General features: G+C 33.3%; 5 protein-coding genes across 7 annotated transcripts in view; 4 read left to right on the forward strand and 1 right to left on the reverse strand.

Moving 5' to 3' along the window:
* LOC104702259 overlaps positions 1 to 1682 on the forward strand; it is a 3441-nt gene extending 1759 nt beyond the window's left edge. Inside the window, exons 2-3 of one of the 3 annotated variants that reach the window (XM_010418090.2) lie at positions 212 to 470; positions 1324 to 1682. In XM_010418090.2, the coding sequence (XP_010416392.1) occupies positions 212 to 470; positions 1324 to 1342 (278 nt within the window). In that variant the 3' untranslated portion in view covers positions 1343 to 1682. Of the gene's footprint in view, positions 1 to 35; positions 471 to 1323 lie in introns of all 3 variants that reach the window. The other 2 variants (XM_010418088.2, XM_019227838.1) reach the window with 2 other exon arrangements.
* LOC109125584 (probable cytochrome c oxidase subunit 5C-3) lies at positions 4552 to 5016 on the forward strand. Its single transcript, XM_019227501.1, has one exon. It carries the CDS (start codon positions 4624 to 4626, stop codon positions 4858 to 4860), a length of 237 nt encoding a protein of 78 aa, XP_019083046.1. The 5' UTR covers positions 4552 to 4623; the 3' UTR covers positions 4861 to 5016.
* LOC104702260 (zinc-finger homeodomain protein 5-like) lies at positions 8835 to 10655 on the forward strand. The gene is made up of 3 exons (XM_010418091.2): positions 8835 to 9219; positions 9299 to 9331; positions 9417 to 10655. Exon 3 carries the CDS (start codon positions 9425 to 9427, stop codon positions 10352 to 10354), a length of 930 nt encoding a protein of 309 aa, XP_010416393.1. The 5' UTR covers positions 8835 to 9219; positions 9299 to 9331; positions 9417 to 9424; the 3' UTR covers positions 10355 to 10655.
* Positions 12292 to 13646, reverse strand: LOC104702261 (protein RADIALIS-like 6). The gene is made up of 2 exons (XM_010418092.2): positions 13290 to 13646; positions 12292 to 12543 (listed from the first exon to the last, which is right to left on the reverse strand). Exons 1-2 carry the CDS (start codon positions 13565 to 13567, stop codon positions 12519 to 12521), a joined length of 303 nt encoding a protein of 100 aa, XP_010416394.1. The 5' UTR covers positions 13568 to 13646; the 3' UTR covers positions 12292 to 12518.
* The window catches only part of LOC104704896 (hepatoma-derived growth factor-related protein 2-like), a gene marked incomplete at its 3' end in the record, with an annotated part of 3404 nt that continues 2327 nt past the window's right edge, over positions 15795 to 16871 (forward strand). Inside the window, exon 1 of the mRNA XM_019227135.1 lies at positions 15795 to 16569. Coding sequence (XP_019082680.1) covers positions 15921 to 16569 — 649 coding nt within the window. The remainder of the gene's footprint in view (positions 16570 to 16871) is intronic.

Here is a 16871-nt window from a genome sequence, read left to right on the forward strand (position 1 = left end):
GGGCGTAAAGCGAGTTACCTTCACGATCTTGCTAGGAAATATCAAAACGGGATCTTGTCGGATTCTGCAATTGTTAACATGGATGAGAAATCTTTGTTCACGATGCTAACGATGGTGAATGGGATTGGGTCATGGTCGGTTCATATGTTTATGATAAACTCTCTTCATAGACCCGATGTGTTGCCAGTTAATGATCTTGGTGTAAGGAAAGGTGTGCAGATGCTTAATGACTTGCCGTATTTGCCTCGTCCATCGCAAATGGAGCAGCTTTGCGAGAAATGGCGTCCGTATAGATCAGTAGCGTCATGGTACATGTGGCGGCTTGTTGAATCTAAAGGTAGACCTCCAAATGCTGCCACTGTGACGGCCGGAGCTTCTCTTTCTTTTCCACAGTTGGAAGACATTCAAGAACAACATCAGCAACAACAGCCTCAGCTTATGGACCCTCTTAATAGTGTGTTCAGTATCGGGTATAGTCAGTTACTTTATCAAACTTAGTATCTCAGTGTTTTAATATGCAATACTTGTCATCTACTTTTTACTTTGCTTGAATTTTGGTGCCCTTATTGGTGAATATGTGCTTTTAGATAAAGAGAGCATTGGATTGATTGCGTTTTTACTGTACTTGCTGTGAGTTAGTACTAACGTGTGTGTTTGGTTATTGTCTCCTAAAGTTAATCTCAGTGCGTTAACGCTCAACTTTCACTGTCAAATATGTACTTATAGTTGAGATAGGTTTAAGTGGTTTTAGTTTGTAAAGAAATCACTTGTATGAGAGTACAAGCGGCCTAAGAAGATACGTAGTTTTGTGGAGCTTACAATGTTTGAGAATAGAGCATCTATGCAGGGAATTGGTTTAGGGTTGGTTTTCATGGCTGGATAGACCTATTTAATCTTCTGATTATAATTGATAGATTTCTCATGTCAAGTTCGTTGGCTTATCTTCGTCTTGTCCTCAGCCTTAGGCTATGCACCGTATAGTGATATATGCAGGTTTCAACTTAATCACATTTATGGCAGTGTATACCTACTAAAACAAGTTGAGATGGAAGAATGGTACTTTAGGAATTCTAATATTTGAGACATCACCTACTTCTGCTATTAATGTTTCACCTTTCCCGAAGCGAATGCAAGAGACACTAGCCAAATGAAATGCTTACAGTAGGTTTAACCATGGATGGATACTCATAGCATGATAAGTGAAGCTTTTCTCATCCAAGTCACTGTTTTCTGTAATGCTGAATACTTGGTTGCGAATCATGGACTAATTACAAGGATGTTTATACATCATGTTCGTCTAATTTCAGTATGTTTGTCTAACAGGGCATGGGGCCAAACGTAGCTGACTTGGGACCATAATTATTGTCTTTTATGGCGGGATAAGGATTCCGGTCCGGTGGTCTTTGGCTATTATCTGGTGAAGAAGTCTTTGTTCCGCTTCCGCAGCCAGGAAATAAGAATAAAAAAAGGCTATGGAACAGAAATCTTTATTAGCCAAGTGAAGAGTATGTACGATTTAGTTTAGCTAATGAACTTTTTCATCGATTTTCTTTTGTTGGAGACTTGAACCGTTCTCTAAGGAAACCTCTAGAGCCTCTCCTGATTCGTATTTAAAACAGAGCCACATCTCTATTTCTAAAACAGGGTCACGTCTCCTAATCAAAAATCCATGTTTTGATTTATTTCATCTATAACGCATGGTTTTTGCTGATGTGGAATAGTCACAAGAAAGTCATAAAACAGAGGTTATGTCCTTGTTGCGTTGAGTTGTCAAAACACAGTAACAATCTGTAACCACATGGAAGAAAAAGAAGAAGCCTTTCGATGATACATCAGTTTTGGGATCTTCTATTATGAGTTTAAAGACAACGCAGTTGATGAAAAACTTCTGTTGGTTTGTTGCCTCTTGTCACTGTAACTGAGACACAGATCCGTCTTTCTACACCACACAATTTAAGATCTGTTTTAGTAAGAAAGAAAGTGAAGCATGGGGAGGGTGAGAGACTTGAGAGCCAAACAAAAACTCACAAGGGTTTTGTAGAAAACAACAAAGCAAGTGTTCTGAAACAGCGAAGTAAGAGGAAGTACTGGTTTTGGCTACAAAACAAGTTGCAACACAAAACCCTCAAGTTTTGTTTTCCAGAAAGAGTAGAGAGCTATAGGGACAAATCACTGCTTTCCTTTTCATTCATTTCATTTTCCAGCTAACTTTTTCTTTTATATACAAAATAAATATTCGATCTAAATGGTTTTACATAAGAATATTCCATGAACTTTAATCACTTAAATAACAACATTATGCAACAACTCTCTTTTTACATGCATATAGTTAACCAGAGATCGGTTTGGATGAACCGGACAGGAAAATTGAATACTTTTAGTAAAACCATGCTGGTGGTGTGGGATTACGAATTTTAAATCCCAAAATGTCCCTACAACAAAACCATAGTTAGAAGCTAAACGTAGGTGTAAAAAAACATACAAAGAAAATTTTTAAAAAAAAAAAACGAAAAAAAAAAAGAGAAGAGAGAGAGAGAGATAGTGAAAAAAAGGAAAAGGTCACTACGGGGAAGCGTGGAGAGTGGCAGAAAGTATAGAGAGCGAGAGAGAGAGAGAGAGAGAGAGAGTAGAGAGAAAATTCAGACAATGTTGGGTTCTACAGTTCTTACTAGTTCAAACTGCTTTTGTTTTACTTTTTTGGTTTGATTCTCTGTCTGAATATAGACATTTCATATCCTCACAATCCTTTAATTTTTTTTTTTTTTTGGTAAAAGATTAAGCTTATTATTATTTTTTTGGGTTAAGTTTAGTCCATAATTTGTGTATTAGTATATGTATTAATATATATCCATTGTTGACGTCAAATTTCATTCATAATTTTATATTTGTTTTAACTTCACCTGGAAGTATCTCTTAGTAAAGGGATATCCAAAATTCCCCTGTAAATGTAATTAGTAATTTACTTAAGGCTGTGTTCTTGAATAATACACCGATTTAAGTCTACTCGTCCCAAAGCAACAAAGAGACAAAACAAGATCATTGTTAGCAGATCCTATTGTGATGAGTGACAATTAGGAGATAATATGATTTATATACAAATATAATTAGATTAGACTTAAATCCTGTGATTAGATAGAGATCGCATCATTGTTTGTGTCTACATGACATAGAGTTGTACCTTAAACTTTTTAATGACACGAGCCCGAAAGTAAACTACCAAAGTCATCGTACTTCGATGATAAAAACTAATATAATTATATAAATAGTGAAATAATTAATTAATTAATGAGATCTGATGATAAGACCTTCTGTATCGCAGGGTTCATAGAGGAATCCTTAGTATTTTGTTGAAAAAAAATAAATCAAAACAAAACAAAAAATGTAAGATCTCCCCCCTTGTATAGTATACTCGATCGTGGATTAAGAGACGCTACGTGTCAGCTCTCTGTTGGCCGAACAAAAAATACAAAAGGAAAACAAAAATTTGGACAGATAGTTTTTATTATTTTTCCTCTCTTTCTCTCTCTTTCTCTCGCGATTGAATCTCCGAAACGAGAAAACAATTTGGAATCAGAAGCTTCAAGGTTTGGAATCGAAGGACTTGGAATGGTTTGGATTCAGTTGGGAATGGAGAGAAGTTGCGAAAGAAAGAATCGAGTTTCAGTTGGAGATGGGTTAACCATTTTGTTCTTAGATTTCCGATTTGCTAAACTCATCTGAACAGGTTTCTCTCTGATTCTTCCTACTGGAATATTCAATTAGTCAATTTCATAGAACCATTCCTTTAGATTCCTGTGTATGGTTTCTCTTGCGTGTTTTGTTCATAGTGTCTCTGTTTTTTGTTTACATCTGTATCAATGGTTTCTCCTCAAAGAAGCGAATTTTATCAAATCGGTTGAATCCTTTCTTCTTCGTTGTTGCCTTGGATTTCGAAAATTTCTTGCTTTAAAGCTTCTGTTAGTTCTAGAATTGATGTTCTTTATATGACATTGTGGTGGAGATGATGAATGTTAAAGTAAAAGGTCTGAGCAGGTTATGAGTAACGGAGAGGGCCCTTGTCTATGCCTTGAGCTATGGTATTTGTGGCTCCGCAAACTCTCCAACAATGAACCAGATTCACAACGTGCTGTTTGTGAAATCTGATGGGTCGATTTTTAAAGGCGTGGGGTTACTTTCTACTATTGATTGCTGACCTAGAATTCTCCCTGTATAGTCTCCTTGTGCTTCTTTATCATCAGTTAGTTGCCCTTATTAGTCTTGCATTGATCAAAGATCTCTTTGACTGATCCACATGATATTATCTAATAGGTCTCTATCTTGCTTTGTTGATGTTTGAAGCTTTTTTTATTCTAGGCATAGTTTTTGGTTGATGTGTATGATTTCCTCATTCATGTACTTGTGAGACTATAGAAGAAGTATTGCAGTTATAGCATTTGCCAATTTTGTGGTAAAGCTGAAGAAAGTATTCCATCTCTTTTAGTGTTTGTTTGATTGAGTATTACTACTTTCTCTGTTCGTTGATACTTTAGTGTCTCTCTTACGGCTGGAATTGATTTGAAGAACTATTATTATGTGTGTATATCCGAAGAATGATGTGCTAAATTTTAATGATGCCTTGTTGCAATGTTTGATTGGTTTAGTGAGCAGAGTAGAGTAAGTAAAGAGATGGCTGGGCACAAGATCGCACATGCAACTTTGAAAGGTCCAAGTGTTGTGAAGGAGTTAGTAATCGGTCTCGCACTAGGGCTTGCGGCTGGTGGGCTATGGAAAATGCATCACTGGAATGAGCAGAGGAAAACAAGAGCCTTCTATGATTTGCTTGAGAAAAGCGAGATTGGTGTTGTTGTTGCAGAGGAGTAAAGTTAGTAATAGAGGGAGATTTGATGATGACGATTACCTCAAATTCTAGTGTTTGCTATTAAAAAGGTTGCAATGTAACATACATACCATGATTTGATAACATTATTTGTCAACGCCTATTTATTTACCAAAACAAGATCCCAAATATTTTTGATTTTGCTACTATCTAAAACAAATTAAACGTTGGTTGAGAATATTTGGAGCAAATCAGTATTAAAATTAATTCTTCTCTCTATTTATGAATTGCACTTCTATTGTAATATGTATTAATGTTTTTATTATGTTTTGTATGTTTGAAAATTAATTAAATGCAATATTTTCTATTTTTATAAAATCTAAAATGTTTACACATTTATACCACTTCTATTATATTTAAAATTTTCAAATTTCAAAAACAATATTTTCAAATATAAGAGACCCAAAATTAGAACCTACCATTGGAGAAAAAAATTTTAACTAAGAGATAATATGTTATTATATTCAAAACAAAACATAATTAATTCATAAAATAACCAAACCGTGTTTAACAACCCCAAATTAAGAGACCACCGATAATCTTCCTCTAAGATTGATAATCGTATTAAGCATTATTTGTTCATTTGACTTTAATTTTGTTTTCTAGGTCAAAAAGGTCGAATATGTACACTGTTCCAATCCAATGCGTAATTAGGTCTATAGTGTTGAATTTTTGATGTTACATAATGTTGAGACATGATGATCTAAATCGTATCAAATATAGATCTTCAAATTCTTGTTTGGGGTAAGCTTGTCAGAGAACAGATGATGTTTCCAAGATCATTAAAATTGGCAAACTTTGAGTGAAAATGTAAAGCAATGTTCATAATCTTGGAATATACTGTTCGTATGTTTTTTACTTTTAACACTGATTACTTCCATTCTATAGTAGAGGTCGTTCTCTGCAATAGATAATCCGGAGTTACGTTGTTGACATTTTAAAATTTAATTTTTTAAAAAGAAGATAAGTAACAATATATTACACTTTTAAATTTGAAAAATAGCTGCATTTATTTATAAACCATTTCTTATGGATTTGCTGAGAATATGATTCACAATTTAGCAGAGACCTCATATAAAGAAATAGTGGTAGAACCAGGAAATCAAAAGCTGCTTTTTAAGTAAATAATATACTTGTTAGACGGTACCAAACAAAAATTCGAAATTAGTAAATAATTAGTTTGGGTTTTATTATATATATATAATTCGATTCGATATCTAGTAAATCAAATCCAAATAAAATGGTTAGAAAGAGAGAGAATGAGGTCATAATGCTAAAGGGGACAAAACATGTTATGGTAGAGAAGTAATTATCGTGTGACAGGTTGTTGTCCATGGGAAATTCTGCAGAGGCTATGACGATTACTTTTTTGTTTTTATCAAAATTAATTAATTTGACATTTTTTTTTTTTGGTTTTGCACCCATTTTTATATGCTGTACAGTATTAGTATTTTTTTTTTAATCTTCTGAAAGTAATATGTGTCTAAATTATTCCACTCGAATGGATCATTTGTTAAATATTTACTAATAGTAAAATATATATTCTGACTCCTGACTAAACAAGTGTAAAAAGCAAGAGATCCATAATTATATCATTGACTATTATTACTACCTAATCAATGTTTAGAGTACTATATATTCTTAACTAAAAACTAATATAGTTCTACAAGTATATTGTGAATTTGTGACTAATTAATTACATATTTCATCAAATTACTCTCTTTCATAATATATGTATATATATATATATATATATATTAGGAGACTATTAAAAAGAAACAAATGCATGATGAGTAAAAAATTCAAAAAAAATATGGATGCACATTGATGATATATCAATTTTTTTTTGATGATATATCATTACTCTATATTCAGATAATAAGCTTCAAACAGAGAAACATCTCCGTGCTAGATGACATGGTCCACAAAAAAATATGGTTTTCTTGAGTATTATTAATCTTGAAGACTTGTAGGCTTGTTTGTAGAAAGTTGTATTAAACTTGAAAAAAAAATTAACAAAAAACATNGGTCCACACAAAAATATGGTTTTCTTGAGTATTATTAATCTTGAAGACTTGTAGGCTTGTAGCAAGTTGTATTAAACTTGAAAAAAAACAACATGTAATTTATACATTTAAAGGGAAAAGTAAAAAAAACAAACAAAAAAAAGGATAGATAGGTAAGATAACTACATAAATAATAAAGTGAATAGAAAAGAAGAAAAGACATGAGTAAGAAGAAATGGTGTTTGGACAAATTAGGGTTTAAGGGTTTGAAAATTAAGGAGAGAGAGAGAGGTAATAATGAAGAGAGGGGAGAAAGAATGGGGTCCATAATGTGGCAGGGCATGTGGCTGGGCTTCCAACTTGACCTTGTCGGTTGTTCTCTGCACTGCCCTTCTCTGCAACCCACACACTTATATATCTCTCATCTGATCAATAAAAAGCCTAATTTTTCTTTTCATTTAACCCCTCTCTCTCTTTTTTTTCGTATATTCAGCATTACATCATTAAGTAAGGAAATTTAGCTAGCTTATCATTCAAAATACATATTGGTTCTTGAAAGATTGATGTTTTACCATTTTTACTGTTTCACAAAAAAACTGATTTTCTACTTTGTTTCTCTAATTTTATTAACTAAACTTTAATAAATTGTAGAGTTCAAGATGCAATGATTGTAAATAATTACATTTACTAGTTTACTATTGGTTCACAGTTTGTAGTTTCTTAACACTGTATATGTGAAAATATTCTTTAGAAACAGAAAGTGTATGTATTACTTTGTGTGGGCTAAAATTTGTTAAACGGATAAGAGAGTGTATTATCAACAAAACAACAGCTTCAATAGAAATAATAGTTATATATAGTGACAAATGACAGTAGCAATACAGTGTATAGAGAGTAAAATAGAACAAAAAAGGGAAAAAGAAAAAAAAAGACTACGTAATAATCCGATAACCAAGGTACTACTACATACAGTAACATTATGATCCGTTGGCACAAATTACAACGTTTTCACTAATTAATTAGAGTTTATTTAATTCTTATTATCTGTTGACTATTAACATTGTTTATTACTCCATGCTTAAAGGAAATTAGCTGCTGGGACATACAGAGGCAGCAGTCTAATCCATTTCGGGTTTTTTTGTTTTTTTTTAATTTACATTTACAAATCATCCCAATTTTTTTTTTTGTTCCCTCCAATTTTCAAGTAGTAGTACATTTTTACACATACGATATGATAGTAACGCGTTAATGACGTACTGTACACAGTACACAGTCAAAAATGAGCTCATACAAAACCCGAGAGATAGAATGTCAATAATTGCATCAGTTTCATGCCAGCCGAGTGACACATATTACGAAATTTTGAGCTTCAAGTAACTATTCAACCATTATATCTTTCGAATAGAACAATCAAATTCCTTCCAGAAAAAAAAAATAGTTAACAAAAAAGCACTCTTTCAGGCCAAACAGACACACATTCACTACAAAATTGAACTCAATAGTCAAAGTAAATCTGTTTCCACAGATCTTAAGAAGAAAATTTCAATTATTCTTGCTGAAAATAGAGTAAATTAATTAGCCTAATACATTACAACACAAATAGTATTTTCCCCATTTTATTTAAATGTTTTCTTTTCTCCATTTTACCGAAGATTTATCATTTTGATAAAAGGGTCGACGGTAATACTAATGCTTTTTCTATAAAACTCAAAATAACATTCCGATATACACTAAAATTATAGGATAATTAAACCTTTTGCAAAATATACACAAAAATTAATAGAAGTAACTCAAAATTAACTAAATTTCTGTTCATTATTAGAAATTATAAAAACAGCATGTCAAAAAGAAAAGAAGAAGCTAAAAAATAGAGATAATTGCAGGTTAACTAATGGAAGACGTATATATATATATAAAAAAAGAGTACACTTAATATATAGTAGGGTATATGATATTAGTCTCATCTCTCACAAAGGGCTCAGCTCTTATCTCTTCTTTTCTCATGGCCTCACCACAAGCAACCAAATTGTCTCTTATAATCGGATCTCAAAGGTTGGCTTGTTGGGAGCACTGAGACATCAAACATGGTTTCTTCTTTCTTTCACCCTTAAAAAACCCCCCAAATTAGCCCTAAAATAAACCTCCCTTTTACAGTTTAATTCCTCAAACCTATCTCTCTCTCTCACACACCATTAAAACCCCTTCACAAGCAAAAAAAAAAAGCTTTGAGCTTTAAATGAGTTTAAGGTCCTCTCGATCTCTACTACGGTTCCTGCAAAAAAATAAAAAGAAACCCGGGTTATTTCCTCGTGTACTTCTTCTTCTTATCTCATCTCTGTAAGTCTCTGAATCTCACTGTCTTTAATTTTCCAATTTCTTTCCTTATTAGTAACTTCATTAATATGTTCTTTTTCAGGCATAAATTTAACAAACTTCACTGAGATCACTGGTAATAATAAAAAAAAACTTTTCTTTTTGATCTCTTTAATTTGAATCCTTGTGGGTTTTTTAATTTTTAATTTTAAAACTCCAAGAAAAAAAAATGGATATGAGAAGCCATGAAATGATAGAGAGAAGAAGAGATGACAATGGCAACAATGGTGGTGTTATTAGTAACATCATTACTACTAATGATGATAATTGCAATGGTAACAACAACAACAACAACACTCGTGTCTCTTGCAACTCTCAAACCCTAGATCACCACCAGTCCAAGTCTCCCTCTTCGTTTTCCATCTCCGCCGCTGTTAAATCATCCACCGTACGGTACCGTGAGTGTCTGAAGAACCATGCGGCTACCGTCGGCGGTAGTGTACACGACGGATGCGGCGAGTTCATGCCAAGCGGTGAAGAAGGAACTATCGAAGCTCTCAGATGTGCTGCTTGTGATTGTCACCGTAATTTCCACCGGAAGGAGATCGACGGTGTCGGAAGCTCAGATTTAATCCCTCACCACCGTCATCACCACCACCACCATAACCAGTACGGCGGAGGAGGAGGAGGAGGGAGAAGACCTCCGCCGCAGAATATGATGCTTAACCCACTCATGCTTCCTCCGCCGCCGAATTATCAGCCGATTCATCACCACAAGTATGGAATGAGTCCTCCCGGAGGTGGAGGAATGGTGACGCCGATGAGCGTAGCTTACGGAGGAGGAGGAGGAGCTGAGTCGTCGAGTGAGGATCTGAATCTGTATGGACAATCTAGCGGAGAGGGAGCAGGTGCGGCGGCGGGGCAGATGGCGTTTTCGATGTCGTCGTCGAAGAAACGGTTCAGGACAAAGTTCACGACGGAGCAGAAGGAGAGGATGATGGAGTTTGCGGAGAAGCTAGGGTGGAGGATGAACAAGCAAGACGAAGAAGAGCTTAAAAGATTCTGCGGTGAGATCGGAGTTAAGAGACAAGTCTTCAAAGTTTGGATGCATAACAACAAGAACAATGCCAAGACACCACCAACTCCTTCTACTCTCTAATCAATCACTCAGATCATGATTGGTTCATCTTAATTTGAGTGATTATGTAAGAGATTTACTTTAATATCTCTTTGTTGTTGTGTTTTTTTAATGTTTTTTCTAGGTTTTTGTAGTTTGTACGATCTTTGGATCAATCAATGGATCTTTTGTTTGCTTAGTTAATTAATGTTTTTTAATTTGGATTTTGCTTTTAGTCTCTTTTTGTGTGTGTGTTTTTTTCTTTCTTTTTCAAATTTTGTTTGGCTTTTACGAAGAACGACGTACTTGTAATCGGCTTCTGTTACTTACTAGTATTAGTTTATGCTTCTGTCTTTTTTTACATTTAAGCTTAACACAACCAAAATTGTGTTGTACTAATTAAACTTAGATAGCCAAATACAAACATTACAATTAACATTTTAAAACAAGTCTTAAATAAGCATTCCGACCTGAACGTCAAATGCAAACTTTCTAAATGTATAATGTTTCTACTTGTATATAATCATCATTTAATGCTAACAAAATGAAACAGATATACAACAAAGGTAATTAAGCTAAACCACAACTATATCAAGTAGATAAGCTTATCTATGCCAATATTAAAAAAATTGCTATATTGTAACAAAGCAAGATTTAAAAATGTATATTATAAATTAAATATATGATAAATTATACGCATACGCAAGCGTTATGATCAAAGACTCAAAGTTGAACTTTTTTGAATGTTTGATGTGAAATATGTCCAAAATTGTAACCATATGATTTGAGTCTACTGTAGATCTGTCACCTTCCAAATTTGTACCAAAAAGAAAAACATGTGAAAAGAAAATTGAAAAAAAAAAAAACAGAAAAAAGAGAGAAGATTCTCATTGTTATAAAATTCACAGATGAGGCCAAAATCATAGAACTCACGACCTATGTATCTTCTTCTTTTCTTTTTTCTGTGTCGTCACGACCTATGTATCTAAGATGTAATAATTGGTTATAAATGATATTTTTTCGAGTTTCTTTTGCGACAATTTTGTGTGGGAAACTGTTGATAAATATTAATTTCATGAAATCTAATTCTCATCGAATTTATGTTTCTTCCTTTGAGAAAAAGATAGTGGGCCAAAAGAGTTTATACTTAAAAGCTTCACCCCATATGTTTGTAATGTACAATAACCAAAAAGTATAAGATCCTTCTTCTTCCGTATGACACTCTAACGACATCGTTTCCTGTTTAGTCGGCCACCATGTGTGATTATATGTTGGGCTGGTTCAACGTTTTTAAGGCCTTACTATAATAATAATCATCAGCCCAGTAGGCCATTGGTATTGTTGGAGTGATTTATTTAAGCTCATGTATTTCTTGTTTGTGTCACCAAAAAACAAAAAAAAAACAAATTATATCTTAAGGTACTTTTTTCATTGATATTTCAATACTAAATTTTAGCGATTATAGAAGAAAATTATTTTCATTTATGATTTTAATTTAAGCTCATATTATTAGAAACCTCTATTTTACCTTTTTTTAATGAAAATTTATGGTTTTTATACTAGATATATATAGCAGCCACATATTCTTTTGGAGGATACAGCAAAGTAATTAGATAAACTAAATTAAACAGTCATCCTTTTATCAATAATCAGTCAAGTCGAAGAGGGGATATGCACTGTCTATATATTTTTTTTTTTTGGACATTTTAAGTTAATAGATTAATTCTGAAAAATTATACTAGTAATGAGATACAGTAGTATATTGATTGATTAAGCCAAATTCACAGCTACTTATTGGATTTCTTCTTTCGGCACGCTTTTTGTATAAATCACTCTTCCCCATTTCCTAAATTAGGCAAAACAATATTCTTGTCGGCTCTAAAAAGGTTTATTATATTCTCTAGTTGGATTATATCACCATTTGTAGTTACATAATAATAAGCCAAGTTTTGATTTCTTCAATTAAAATAGAACACAAATTAAGACAATAATTTCTTCAATTAAAATAGAACACAAATTAAGACAATACTATGATCTGTTCTGAACAGAAAATGAGAGAGAGAGAGAGAGAAATACGAAAGGGAATGATCAATACAAACATAACTAATCAGAAGACAAAAGAATCACATATCCATCTGAATCTTTAGAAGGTCTTCTTCACAAGTTGATGCATAAACTTCGACCTTCACACGCTGGTGTGATAAACTTAGATCTTCAAATTCTTCATCATCCTGTACAAGAATTAATACAGCATAAATAAAGGCATAATTAATTAATTAATAATTCAAGCATGTTGATTAGATTCCAATCACATAGAGATATTTAATTAACAACTTGAAGATATCGTTAAGTTTAGCTATTATAACAACTTGTTATATAAATAACACTATGTCAACCACCGACCATGGACAGAAGTAGAATTAAGCAATTTATCCATTTATGTACATATGTATCTTATCAGGATATGATGTTGTGTGCTTCAAAAATAATTAAGACAATGTGCATGTGATAATGATGTAAAAGAAAGGATTAGATTTCATGTGAACATTTCCCTCTAGTGTGTTAAATGGTTTGTTTCATGCTTGGTTAATTTAAATAGAAAATTAATTTACATTTATATTTAATGAAAAACATCGTATATAAGTTGCCTTAAGAAATTCAAAGTTATTTTATAAAATATAAGCACAAAAGGTACGTTTTCCATTTATTATGATTACCTAAAAAATGTTAAAAAAGTGAAGTAAAAAAACCAGATGTAAACACAACAGAAAAGAAAACACAAAAGACGTTTAGAAAAAAAAAAAAAACACAAAGAACAATAGGATCCATAATCAAAAGTTCATAATTAAAATATATTTTGCACGAACTAGTCATATATACATAGAGCACATTCAAACCAAATATATAGAAGAAGTTTTCGAGAGAAATTCTCAAAATCAAAATTGTGAGAATCTCATATTAATATTTCGTTATATACCTCGAGTTTAAGTCGTTGGTGACTCTGGATTTAGAGTCGAAGGTCTTGTTCTTGTATTTGGGCAAAGGGACACGACCAGTCTCGATGTTGATGAGATCCTCAACGAGAATGTCATAGTGACGCTTAACTTCCTCTACAGATTTCCCTTCGACAGCTTTTGCAACATTGTGCCAACGGTCCGGTGTGTCCTTGTCGTAAATTGCCAAGGCCCTCTCGAACATCTTGTTTTGATCGAACGTCCATGATGAAGAGATTGAACTTTTAGAGTTTGACGCCATTTCTTTTTACAACTTGAGATGGAAAGGAAAAAAATATAAAAGAGAGAGTGAGTGATGAGAGTTGATGTAAAATGAATAGCAAGGAAGGGTTCCTTATAAGGAGGAGAAAAAGAGAGTTCCTAGATTCTGCAAGTTGGGAGATATATTTTTTTAAATTATATTTTATATTCGTTTATCATTAATTAAGCAAGTATAAAAAACGTTTTGTGCATAATAACAGCCATTTACATGATTTACAAAAAGCCAGTCGTAACGCCAAAACAATAATTTCTCATATGTATTTTTCTGAAAGTTAAGTATATCTTGTTGACCAAAAAAAAAAGAAAGTACATCTTATTAAAAGTTCCCACATAGAAAGTGTGATAACATGAAACCGTAGTTTTCAGAAAAATACACATGAAAAATTATTATTTTGGCGTTACGACTAATTTTCAGAAAAATACACATGAAAATTTATTATTTTGGCGTTACGACTGACTTTTTGTAAATCATGTAAATGGCTGTTATTATGCACAAAACAGCTAATTGAGTTAGGAATACCATTGCCAATTGAGTTAGTATTAAAAAATATAAATTTTAAATATCTGTTTTCACATTTCTGAATTTGTTTTTCATATTTTTTGTTTTTTTTTGTTCATGAATGGCATTTTAGATATATTAGTGCACAACACTTACAGATTAGTAATACTTAGGAGCTATTATAGGACAATGCAAGTCTAAGCAAAAAGTTGGAATCGATTGATCATATCGAGAACAGGCCGGTTTACAACGTAGGGTTAAAGTTAATTGGTAAGTTGAAGAACTTGGCCTAATGTATTTATATGACAGAAGATTACAACAATAATGCCACTAGCTACTTGGTTTGCACGTACGTATAGTTCACAGTTTCGATATTTTAATGGAAGCCACTTTGTTTGGTATAGTTAAATATTATCGGAATGAAAAGTGCATATATGAAAAGGTTTTGATATTGAATCATAAGAAAATGGTAAGGTATGCCAAGGATTGTATTCTGTAAAAGTTTAATTGTATGTCCAAAAAATAATCATAACTAATAAGGATAAACCATTATTTGGTTTGTGGCTAATTTTGTGGGAGAAAAAGTGAACTAGTTAGTATAAATTGCTTACATTTAGCCTTAGAGATATCAAAATACATATTTTAAAATCCAAAGCATATAAAAAAGATGTTTGAATGATAGTCCAAGTTATATTCCCAGCATTAAGTGATAATGAAACGAATGCAAAAAAATGCTTGAGACTGGAACAAAAACTGGATTCGATATGTCATCTTCATTATCTCCTTAACCAAAGTTGGTGGATATTTGTGAAAGAAAATCATTTTCGTTTATCATTTCAAAATGATAGATAAAACATATTCTCCGGGACCTTGAATCTAATGACTTTTATGTGTGATGTAATGGAAGAGACCCATTTGTAATGACAAGCATTTTTATAAGAACCACCAAAAATTTGATGCAAAGAGAGAATAAGGACATAACTGAGGTTAGAAAAATTACAAAGAATAAGAACATAAGGGATATTATCGTTTCCTTTTGTGATAAAATTCATATATCCAAATCTAATCTATTTTCTGTTGTAAATACTTTATGTCTAACGAAAACAACGAAAAAACTTGTGTAATTTCATTGGTATAGTTCATTTAGTTGATTAGAGTTGAAGGTCTTTAGAAAATTGAAAGGATAGTATTGGTTATTTGTAGATTCGAGTCACCGTAAAGAACAATTATACGTGTATACATAATCGTTATAAAATGTTATGAAAACGAAATGCAAAAGTTCTTGATATATCAGAATTACACTTGGGTTAGGAGATACATTAGGCGTCTAAATAGAACGCATAAGATGAAATGATGATTAATTGGATAAACATAATAGAGAAATAATGTTGTTTTACTCGTTCTTATTTACAAAGGAAAATAAAACATAAATTCGATTCGACTATGAGTTTGTTGTACACACACTCCTACGAAAGCTCCTATCTCTATGTTCAATGACTTAAACTGCTGCTTCAAGAAGACTATTTTTGTTTTGTTTTTTTTAAACAACTTATTTCACATTTCAAGTTTTCCCTGTGCTCTTTGCTTCTTCATAAAGCTCTCTGTTGAGGTGCAAAAGCATCAATTGAACACAGAGATTCTAAAGATAACTTCACTGGAGAAACCGATCACTTTTCTTTACCTACCTGAAAAGTTATCTTTTCTTCTTTAGAGACACAAAAACTACTCATACACATACATACAAATAAAGAGAGAGAGATGAATGATTCAAATACTTACTCTTTACCATTTACCCGATCAATATTTGCCTTTTTGACATCTCTCTACAATCATCATGCCTCCTTTCCGTTTTCACATTCCATTCTTCTCCTCCAACTCTCCTTCTCGTCTCTCTTCAGGGGCTTCTTCTCCATCACCACCACCTACTCCTCCTCCTTCTTCACGCCCTCCTTTTCGTCCTGCAGGCATTGCTCCGCCGTCAAAGTCGTCAGAAACAAAGCTCAAGGCGTCACCGTCACTTTCTAGGGTTAGAAGCAACGTTGCAGCCATAGCAGCGTCTTTATCTGCGGCTCAGTATCCTTCTCGTGGTGCAGCCACACCAACCCGTCTTGCGAAACAGACTAACCAACAACCTGGTTCGCCGTCAAAGAAACTAGAATCTCAGAAGAAGGATGAGGAAAAGGTAACGATGAAAGAGAAGCCATCGAGAGAGACTGGAAAAGTAGCTAGCGAGAGTATAAATCCGGTGACAGTGAAACCTCCTATTGCTCGTCCAGAAGAGCATTTAGAACGAAAAGAAACAGATTCATCTGAGGAACAGAGGAAGAAGACAGAAGCAGGGAAACAAGTGATGCAAGAAAAGAAGAAAGATCTTCCTGAGGGCAGTGGAGAGAAGCCAACAGCAGATCAGGGACAACAGAAGAGAAAAGAACTCGAGAAACTTGCGTTGCAAGAAAGTAAGAAAGATCTTCCTGATGAGGGCAGTGGAGAGAAGTCAGAAGCAGATAAAGGACAACAGAAGAGAAAAGAAAAGGCGAAACTTGCGTTAGAAGAAACGAAGAAAACTCTTCAAGCTGCAGGTAGAGAAGATGTAACGCAAAGCAAAACCACACGACATATTGCAGCAGCATCAGAACCCACGAGAGGACCTAGCGATCTAACTGAGAGAGATACAAAAACGCAAAACAAAACAGAGTTTCACACCGATGACAACCATCAGAAAACCAAAGGCGCATCAACGAGTAATCTTGGGAATCCGAGAGTTCCAAATGGACAGGGATCATCT

The sequence above is a fragment of the Camelina sativa genome, chromosome 7 (assembly GCF_000633955.1).
Source record: "Camelina sativa cultivar DH55 chromosome 7, Cs, whole genome shotgun sequence".
Taxonomy (NCBI): Eukaryota; Viridiplantae; Streptophyta; class Magnoliopsida; order Brassicales; family Brassicaceae; genus Camelina; species Camelina sativa.

Bases quoted from the DNA above. Each gene is read 5' to 3' on its own strand.
- LOC109125584 (XM_019227501.1), top strand. From the start codon at position 4,624: ATGTTTGATTGGTTTAGTGAGCAGAGTAGAGTAAGTAAAGAGATGGCT.
- LOC104702260 (XM_010418091.2), top strand. From the start codon at position 9,425: ATGGATATGAGAAGCCATGAAATGATAGAGAGAAGAAGAGATGACAAT.
- LOC104702261 (XM_010418092.2), bottom strand. From the start codon at position 13,567: ATGGCGTCAAACTCTAAAAGTTCAATCTCTTCATCATGGACGTTCGAT. The intron at 12,544-13,289 runs GTATATAACGAA...ATTCTTGTACAG, and splicing joins ACCAACGACTTAAACTCGAG to GATGATGAAGAATTTGAAGA.